The sequence below is a fragment of the Pygoscelis adeliae genome, unplaced genomic scaffold (assembly GCF_000699105.1).
Source record: "Pygoscelis adeliae isolate BGI_AS28 unplaced genomic scaffold, ASM69910v1 Scaffold48, whole genome shotgun sequence".
NCBI classification, from domain to species: domain Eukaryota; kingdom Metazoa; phylum Chordata; class Aves; order Sphenisciformes; family Spheniscidae; genus Pygoscelis; species Pygoscelis adeliae.
In genome coordinates, this window is record NW_008825618.1 from 1450928 (window position 1) to 1461044 (window position 10117).

Genomic DNA, 10117 nt, shown 5'->3' on the forward strand with positions numbered 1-10117 from the left:
AGAGAGCCAGCTGAGGGCTGCCACCATGGTTCAGGGTCTGGAGCACAGGTGTGGTGTGAGAGAGGTGGAGGGAGCTGGGCTTGTTTCGCCCAGCGAAGAGGAGCCTAAAGGGTGATGGAACAGCAGCCTGCGGCTGCCTGAAGAGCAAGTACAAAGATGACAGAGCCAAACTCTTCTTGGTGGTGCCACAGGATGTAACAAGGGGCAATGGCCACACACGGCAGATGGGGAGGTTCAGGCTGGCCATTAGGAAAACTTTCTCCACCAGGTGCTCCAGAGGGGTGATGGTGGCTCCTTCCTTGGAGGCTTTTCACAACTTGGCTAGATAAAGGCACTGCTGACCTAATGGTATAACATTGGTGGTAGTCCTGTCTCGAGTGGGGTGATCTCCAGGGTCCCATGCAACCAACATTTCTGTGACTCTACGATCTCATTTCTTTATGTAAAACTTATCAATTTACATACTAGCCTACTTCACTAGCATGGATAAAATTTCAGAGAAGTTGCAAACAATCAATGCAACACTACATAGATGAGCAGACACATAACTTGCTGCAATCCAAACACGCCACCCAACTCAGAGCAATGAATGCATGGGTTGCATATTCAGCTGCATGTATTTTCCATTCAGCCAGATCACAGAAATGTATAACAATGTCCTTTATGAAGCCTTTCCCACTGCACCAGAGGTGCCGAGGCACTAGCAGACTCAGCTGTTGATTGTAATTGCTTCCAGATTCACCATTCTTGGCAGGCCAAGTCACCACAGAGCGCTCTTTTTTTGGGGGGGGACTTGCAAAAGTCCTGGAGCACACAACGTGCTCCAATCACAAATACAGCACTAAGAGGCACTATAGGCCATATGAATCCATAGACAGCACTGTCGTATGCGTTGCCAGCTGGCCAGACCACCATTCTGCACTCACTGATCTGTATGAAGGGGGAACAGTATAGAAACTTATCCACATACCTTGTCAAACATCCACATACCATATACTGGCCAGTGCACCCAATTTGAGTATCTGTGAATAGAGCCACAGCACCGTGTAACGTCAGAATAGTAATCACCCTTTCCACAGTTAAATTTTCTATTATTTTAGTTTAGGACAACAAGTGTTCTGCACATTGCATAGTCATACTATTTAGGAGACCACCTAATCTGAAGAAAAAAAAAAGCTGACTTGCAAAAATCTTGGCCCTGTGTTACCTTTTCATTTTCTCAGTGGCACTGCGCTATATTCCTGCCCATCAAAATCTGAGAGCGTCAAACAAACGCCTCTTTCTGAGCAGTGCAAAGTAACCTTTGCAGACCTACCCACCATGTAGGAGTGTTTATAGATGATTTTCATGGTAAGTATCCTGAGATTCACCTTGTTAGCAAACCAGCACGTTGGGTGAGATTCTTTTCACTACAGCCTCTATTTTCTGCTCCTGCATGTCTGTGCAGTGATCGTGTATAGCATGGCAAGTGATTCTCCCAGGAAATGTACTGTAATTTCCAGAGCGAAAAGGTCACCAAGAGAGCCATCATCTTTTCACCAGAACTTCCCAAGCATTTCTGTCTCTTGTCTATGTAAATAACATGCATGGATTTTTTCGTATCTGATCAACCTTCCTCCCACCAATCGTAAACCAAAGAGGCAATTTTGTGTTTACCTGTAATCTGCGTGATCTTATTATCTTTGGTGTGATGTGGAAGACATAAATCAGAATGTAATTTGAAATTTCCAGAATTCCTCTATAACAGAGATGATAATTCTCCTAGCTGATGTTTTATACCAATTTTTGACATCCTAATCCCATCGATCGTTATTTTAATTAAGTTTTAGAGTAACCTCCGTCCTGTTACTGATTGGGACATATTGACAAAAATTTTCAGAGCATGTGAAGTAATGGCTGGGACAGGTTCTCAAAAGAGATCTCATGCAGAAATCAATAGGAGGACCCCTTGCTCCTGCTGCACTCCTTCCCCTGAATTATCTAAGCACACCTAAGAAATCACTTTGCAAAGGGCAACCTAAGAAAGAAGTTTAGTTGCAAATGAGGGCAAATAACATTATTAAACCAGTTTGTGGGTGGGAGCTGGCAAAACTTCCTGTTATAGTCTACCCATTAGAAAAATGTGCCTCTTGGTTTTTTGTTAATCATTCAAATCTGGATACTTAGAGACCCCACCCTCTAGAATATAAAAAGGAACTTCATTATGGGAGGAGTTGCAGTGGGTTTGCTTGCTTTTCGCCCTCATTTGAGAAAACAAAGAGCTTTATGCAAAGGATCTTAATATTTTTGTCAGCATAAGTCAGGTTTGTATTTACTGATCTGGCAAATCGGGTTCCATTTACAGTCACACACCGTTGCTAGAAGACAGAGACATTTGCATGAAACTACAACACTAGAGGTGTCATATTGTGGGTTGGTTTTTTTATTTTGGACCTTTTTTTTGTTATTCTCAGAGGAAAAAAAGTTACCCCATTTTGTGCTGTCTTCCATCTCCACCCCTCTTTCTTCCTTTTCTGTCTTCCACACGCTTACCCGATCCCTTGCCTCCTTTTCCCCACTTTATAGTAGTTTAATGAAGACTACATGTCCCTGGTTTGTCCATGAGAGTGTCATATGGGACAGCATTAGAAGGTTTCCTTCTACTGCCTGCCTGCAAGCCACCTTTTTCACCATCTTTTTGACTGTCAGGTCATCTTCCTAGGCAGCCACATTGGCCTCTCCCCGTTCTCACTGCGGGCATCACGGCGGTTTTTCATCACATCTTCGGCACCTCTTTTAGGAGCCGACAGTTCTCCCAGGCTCCCTTTCCCATTAAAATTCCTTTCCACAAGACTGCATTTACCAATTCTTTGAGCGGGTTGAAGTCTTCTGGTTTAAGTTCATTAGTCCATTGCTTTCGCTCCTTCCTACCCTGAAACTCGAGAGCTCTGCTGATCTGTGATCTTTTCCACCCAGATCGCCTTCCTCCAGCAGCAGCCTCTCAACCAGTTTTCCCATGTTAACCAGCAGCAAACCGTAAGCCACTAGGTACAGCTGCGTACGCCTCATGTCACCGAAACAAAAAGCCATTTTTTATCCCCAAAACTTCAGGGACGGGCTACATGTTGCGGTTGCCTCCCGAACACGTATCTAGGACAGAGTTTCTGCTGCTGTCGGATGTATCCTACAGGAGGTATAGGCATCACTTCCCCATGTCCCCTGCTGCACGCAGGGACCTGGTTCAAGGTATCAGCTCGCCGCGGCTGAAGCGGCATGCTTGCGGCTCTGCAACCAGCCTCCTAGTCTCCATGCAAGCAATTCCCCTAGGAGCCGGGAACCAGCTCAAATGCTTTGGCTCTGTGCTGTCCCCCACTCCCATAAGCCCTAGGATGTAACTGGCTGGAAAGAGATGGGTCTGTGACCTTTAAAGCTGCATCGACATCCTTGTCACTGAATCAATGGGTCTCTTTCCCCAGTAACAGGCAGTCAGACGTTCAAATGCAGTTAGTGATTTTGCACGGTTCTCATCTTGGATGCTGAATTTCTCCCTGAAGTCAAGGGAAGTGTCATCAGGCACCCAGCAACAGTGAAAGTCACACGCAGGTTGTCTTAAGAAAGGGCAACAAAAACAAACCCCACAAAAATCAAGGCATATAAATCTGAAAGGCAGACTTTAGAAAAACAGGAAAAAAGAATTTTTGCCTGGATTTCTCCCAGAAACAGCGACTATAATTCTGTTAGGCTGAAGATCAAGAAAATTATCTTTTAGTTTTATCATCTTACGTAGTATTTTCAAAAAAATATTATTCACCATAATTTTTCACTTCTAATTGTAAAGTTCTTTTACTTCCTTTACTTCTAAGTGTAAAGCTTAAAAGAGCTAAGTAAAGCTCTTTCCAGTGTCAAATTCCCCCAGAATTAGAGGGCTGGGTGCACTGAACTACCATTACCATTGAACACACATCCTGCTTCTTGCCGCTCTCTGTCCTGCTTTTGCTTTTCTCCGGCCATTTATTACCTTCTTTCCTTTCCTCGCTTTCTATTTCAGGCTGTCAAGGAGAGAGCAGAGTCCGACTCCCGCAATGAAATGCTCCACCTGGGGAGCCTGCTGAGAGCGAAATTGATAAAGGACAGCACCAGCCCAGGCAATTTCACTCACAGCGGGCACTTGCAGGTGAAGCACTACCATAAAATGGAGCAAGGTTACTCACCCGCTGCCTCCCAGCACAAGTCACCAGCTGACAGCTGCTTCTTTCATGATCTTTTCACCCATCTCCTGCCAGGCACCGCTTGCTCTGACCCCGGCGCAAGAGGCAGGAATCGGCCATGTAGTCTAGCATTTGCTAGTGGGGGGGATGAGCCCAGGTAAGCGCTCCAAACATTGAATGCTCAGCTGAAGCGTGGCCCGGCCGCAGGACTGCTGGAGGCCTTCCTCAGGCCACCTTCCCACTGGTGGCATCCCGGGGAGGATGCCCGTCGTCCCACCCGCCTCACTGGGTCACGACAACAGTCCCACAGAGCTGCGCCCGCTGCAACCGCCTGGCGGGACAAAGGCGACTTGTAGCTGTTTCTGTAGCACCTGATAAGGGTACCAGCCTGACGCTCGGCCTAATTTAGGACAACCTATGTACCATTTTAGCTGGTGGCTCCCGCGGATCTTTTTCAGCACGGGTTAGGTCCCAGGGGGTAGGAACACGACAACTCCAGCATCGCTTTGCCCCAGTCCCGCTTTCTCTGCTATTTGAAAATCCTGTGTATTAGAGGACACCTTTTCACCAGCTCAGGATTTTTTTATTTTGATAGGAATATTCCTCAGAGCCTGACTGACACTGGGGCTGAGCTTTTTCCCTCAGACAGGTTAGCGTAAGGAGTAGTCCTGGGGGAAGCCTGGTGAAGCAGAGTAGGGAAACTGGTCTCTGCCATCTACCCCTTTCTTCAATACTGGGAGTAGGGGATGAAACTTAAAAGCTCCAGATTTGAAACAAATAAAGAGATTTTTCTTACATATTCGTAATTTATTTGTCAAGTGAAGATACACTATGTCATAACTGAGACCAAAATGCTTTGAAAAAGGCTTAAGCCTTTAAGGTGAACAGTCATGGTTGCAGTTAGATCGCACTGATAAAGCAGGATAAAAAGTTACGGCAGATAACCTTTCTCATACTTCATGGCATAAAATTCCAGGAACTGAAGGGATTATTGAGAAACTCCCTTTCTAAACAGTGCTTCTCATGGAGCGCTCTGTAGTCCTTGTTAGAGACTTGAATACCAGGCAGTGCCAGACATCTAGTAGAGCAACTCCTGCAGTACTGGTGGGGGGGAAATTGTTATGACAAATACTCTTTCTATGAGTCAAAAAATACCCATCGTACCATTTACAAAATTCAAGGACTGAAATTACGACCTAAGAAGCACAGTGCAAACTCAGTGTACATGAACACTCGGCTCCTAATTTGGCGCATAATTCCCAATTGAAATTAGTGGAAAAATAGGAGTCTCAAAAGGATTTAACTGCCTCAATACCTTCATAGTTCTTGTCCAGATTTCCAGCAGCCGCATCACAAATCAGCTCTGCAGCCTTTACCACGTTGTTCCAGAAGGCTTCCCATAATCTGAATTTCATAAACGTGATATGCTTCATAACAGTGCAAAATTCACCACCAGGAACTGGACTTAGGTAAAGATCTTTGTCAATGAATGTAGCTGATTGCATGTGTTAATACGTCATGCCACAGAAGGATACAGGGTGAGGACAGAATACTTGAGAAATGTGACCTGCTTATTATTAGATTAACTGCTAATAACCAGATGGTGTCTGTGTGTGTCTCCGTGTGTTCCCACTTACGGGCTAGAATCATTTTGATATAGATTATTAAACAAATTTTTTCTTCCTCCCCCCCCTCAATCTAGTTTACTCTCGTCAAAGATCTTGAACAGTCTCTTCTTGAAGGAAAAAAAAATAGACTCTTCTTTTCCCAGTTGATAGGAAACAGTGATCACCAAGAGTGATATTTAAGCTTGGAAACTTGGATAAGCTTGCATATTTAAGCTTACAGTGAAACTATTAATTACCAACCATGCTCACTGGTTACACAGGTAACCAGCTCAATTGATTTGGGGCTCACAGAGCTATAAAAAGAAAGCATTCCCCTTTGTTTTATCCACAAACATATTCCTGTATAAAGGTTTGTTTCTTCCCAATCCCTATAATTGGTACTAATGTGAACAGCAATTATATTATTACACGCTGAGGGCTGAACAAACTAATTGGTGCAGCCCGAACCAGACCTGCTCCAAACATGGGAGGCATGGGCCAGGCAGGCAGCAGTCTTCCCACACTTTCTTTTGTGCTGGTTTAAAATTCACCAGGGACCTCACAGAAACCTTACCTATGGCAACCGCTGAAGGGAGTCATAAATGCAGCTGCTCGCAAGGCCGTTAGTGCTCAGACCGTACTAGCTGGTGCCACGTGCCCCCTCTCCCTCCTGGAGGAGTCTGGTTTGTGTTTGCTGCAAGGCACCAGCGCGTCCCTCCCGGCACACTCATTTCTGCGAAGGCTCTGCCCCATTGCCTAGGCTGAGGAGTCAGCCGAGCTGAATTTAGCCTTAAATATACAGTGATGGCTGTATAATCGTCTCAGCATTTTCTTTTGAGATGTAATTCAGTAGCGGTTTTTATCTTACAGAGCTCTTCTTTGCCTGTTTTATTCAGTCAGTCCTTTCTCTTTTTAATTTGGCGAGTCAAGTATCAGACTGATTGTACATTTCTAGCACCGTATGAAACAGTGGGGAAAAGGACATAGGCCTCTATAGTATACAAAAAGCCTGAAAGGATTTGTGATAAATACTGATTTGAAGCTGGTCATAAAGTCAATGGGAGGTGCTGGATCTAACGCCTGAACAAAGATTAAAAAAAAAAAAAAAAGCCCCAAAACCAAACAGACTTGCAAGTCATAAAACCAAAGACAGCAACGGCACAACCAGATGAGTTTCTACACACTGCGTGACTAGTCCCAATGCTGCACTGTTTACTTAGGCAGTGAACTGGCTGCTGTTCAAAAGGATATACTTTTCCTGGAACACTGCAGCTCTAATTTGACCCGAAGGAGAAGCACACCTCACATGCCACCGAGCCCTGCAGAGTATTTGCAGGTTGCAGCACGGCTCCTGCAATGGTCCTGAGCTGCAGGAAGCCAACCCCTACCCATCGGAGGACTCTGCCTTGGGAAAGAGGGAGGGAAGCCAGCAGGATCTCTGCCCTGGTGCTTCACAGACAATGCCGCCATCCATCTGCGTGAGCTGGGGGGTGCTCATGCCATGCCTCCACTCCCACCAGCCCCACAAGTAACGCGGTCGACACATTGCTATTGCCAAGGAAACTTTGGATCCACAAAAGGACTAGGGCGCTTGATGTGCTCGACTTCCACTTCGGGCACGGAGCCGTAACCCTCCTGTAACCCTGCTCTGCTGGCGTCTCACTGAGGAGGCACGCAGCCCCCTCCCTTTTCAGGCTCAAAGCTTCCTAAAGGTTGTTAAGAAGTACCTTATGCTTAGCAGGACTGCATTGCCCAAATCTCCTCAGGCCAAAGTAGCATCAATCTTCACAAACCATAATCCTTCACCTGCTTCTTCTGCCAGAAGTTCTCAGGCACACTTGATACACCTGCTGGGGGGAAATTGTTACCAGCAATCATCCTTAGTACAGCCATCTGGGACTTTAATCCAGCTTCCACCTCCACCTGATGAGGTCCTCACCCGTACTTCTCGCTTTCTAGAAAAATGACCAAACTACCAGTCTAGGGGCTACTTAGCAGCGGGGGATTTCCCCCCAAAATGAAATTTGTCATTAAGTTACTAGTGCCGATTGTCTCGGGAGAGAAAAAGAGCCCGCTCATTTACAAAACTCTGTATTTTAGTTGTTAGGGGAACTCATCTGCAATAAGGGAGATTTGGGTTCCAGGCTGCAAACATATAGTGTATATTAAACACTAAAAAGAAAAAAAAAGAATGTTGAAATGACTATTAGCAGTAAAGTGGATGTTAGTTGTATCCAGTTAGCACCCTACGCATTACGCAGCAGAGTATTATTCTGCTCTTCTGGTACTCAAATCACAGCCACTGAATTGTAACCTGTGGCTGTAAAACCTGTAGTGGGGGAAACAACTCTTTGCTTGCACCCTCCACAGCAAGGAGTATTTAGCTGTTCCACAGCACGTGGAACAGCCCCACAGCTTGGCTGCTAAGGCGCTGTAGTGAGAAAAGCGGGTTTCAGTGCCCTCAGGCAAAGGAGGGAACAGGCGGGGAGAAGGCACTGGCCACCCAGCTGTAGGATACAAGGGGCATTTAAGAGTTTGTTTCTGAAATGAAGAACGACGCTATGAGAGCGGTGAATCCCCGGACGAAGGAGGCACCCCTCGCAGCCCAGACGCAAGCAGTAGAAGGTGAGAACCACCACAGTAGTCGCGAAAGTTATTCACAACATCTTCTGATAAAAAGAACGGTAACATTTTTCAAGGAGTGACACTTATTTTCCCAGCAGTTTCTGACCACTCTGTATCCTTATCTTTGTATTTTCTTATCACAAGAATTTATCAGGAAAAACCCCAGGCTGTTCTTTCGCTTTGGCTTCTGTCGGTTCATAAATCTCTGAAACAGTAGTTTTTCCTGTGTTTTATTTGTCTTGCACAACCTTGGAATTTTTGATGATAAAACCTGCGTTACTTGTTCTTCTAGTACTAAAACCACACTCCCTGGATTGTAACCCGTCGCTGAAAAAGCCGTAGGGGGGGAATCTAAGATGAGAAATTATCAAGCGAATTCCCACTGAAGTTCTCATTCAATTAGAGAAGGTGGGTTTTGCTCAGGCTGCAACTGGATCTCAAGGACCATGAGATCCCATGTAATCCCATTCCTGGGGTTACAACCCGTGGTTAGAGTTGCTCCAGAGAGTTGCTATGTCGAATTAATAACACAGCCTAAAAAATGTTTTTCCACGTCATCTTTGCAGAGCAGAGAGGAGGGAGTGTCATAGCATCGCATCCACTGAAATGCCCTTTGCACCAACTGGCGGAGCACGCCTTGAAATCGCTCTGAGTCAGCAGGTTTTGTAAGTCATGAAGGCAGAGTAAGACGGGGGATTTAAACTGATCACAAAGCACACCACAACTCCTACTCATCGCGCGGCTTTTGGAGCGTTCTCAAGGAAAATGAGGATTAAATGGGCAAAGGCTTTTAAATGTTCTCTCAAGCGAAGGAATGGAATTAGGCCCACAAAAGTAATTTGCTTGGAATATTAACCTGGGAAATGGGAGATAGGTTTGAACTCCCCTGTGGCAGAAGAGAAACTGAACTTGGGTCATTTACAACCTGATTACCCTAACCAATGAGCAATTTTAAATAAAAAGAGGGACCTGGGAATTCTTCCCCAGCTGCACTTGTCACAGGGCTGGATCTTATAATTGTGCTCTTAGGATATCTACAGGATGAGACAAGTAGGAATTAGAGCTAGGAATGAGGAAGGCAGATGAAGAACTTACATTTTAAATATAGAGAGTTCAGAAGTATCTAGTGTATATACTATGTTATAAATGAACATGTATTTACATAAAACTAAGAATGGCTTATGTAATGTAGAAAATACATCAAGATATATTAAGGTAACCTTACCGAAGGATTACACTATGTGGCCTAGGTGCTTAGGTGCTCAGCACTGCATCTGGTCAGACGCTGTCTGAATTAACCCACCTGGAGCTCCATCCTGCCACAGATACCTGTGGTAGCCAGGCTACCAGCTACCTACAGTAGCCAGGTATCTCATTTATTGCTTTCTCAGGCACCTGGACGTTGCCTTACAAGACACAGACCAGACACCCCTTTGGACAGCCCTGCTCATTCCTTACTGACTTTACTGGCAATACCTTAGCTGCCTAAAGACCTTGGCTATGCACAGGATTGTGTCAGCAACAGATGTATCCCCCCGCAACCTGTAATAAATGGAAGAAGGGAAATCAAAGACGTGCGAGTCAAGGAAATTAGCGGAAACGCTGCAACATTTATAAATACAGTTTTTCATCAGAGGCTGTTATTTGGACTTTCTAAAGCTGCACGAACCCGAACTGATGGAAAACACTGGCAAGTAG

General features: G+C 45.3%; 1 protein-coding gene across 1 annotated transcript in view; it reads left to right on the forward strand.

Annotated features, from left to right (window-relative positions):
* Positions 1–10117, forward strand: part of TM9SF2 (transmembrane 9 superfamily member 2) — a 50746-nt gene that overhangs the window by 10401 nt on the left and 30228 nt on the right. The window contains exons 2-3 of the mRNA XM_009333367.1: positions 2956–3015; positions 4028–4153. Of these exons, the coding sequence (XP_009331642.1) occupies positions 2956–3015; positions 4028–4153 (186 nt within the window). The remainder of the gene's footprint in view (positions 1–2955; positions 3016–4027; positions 4154–10117) is intronic.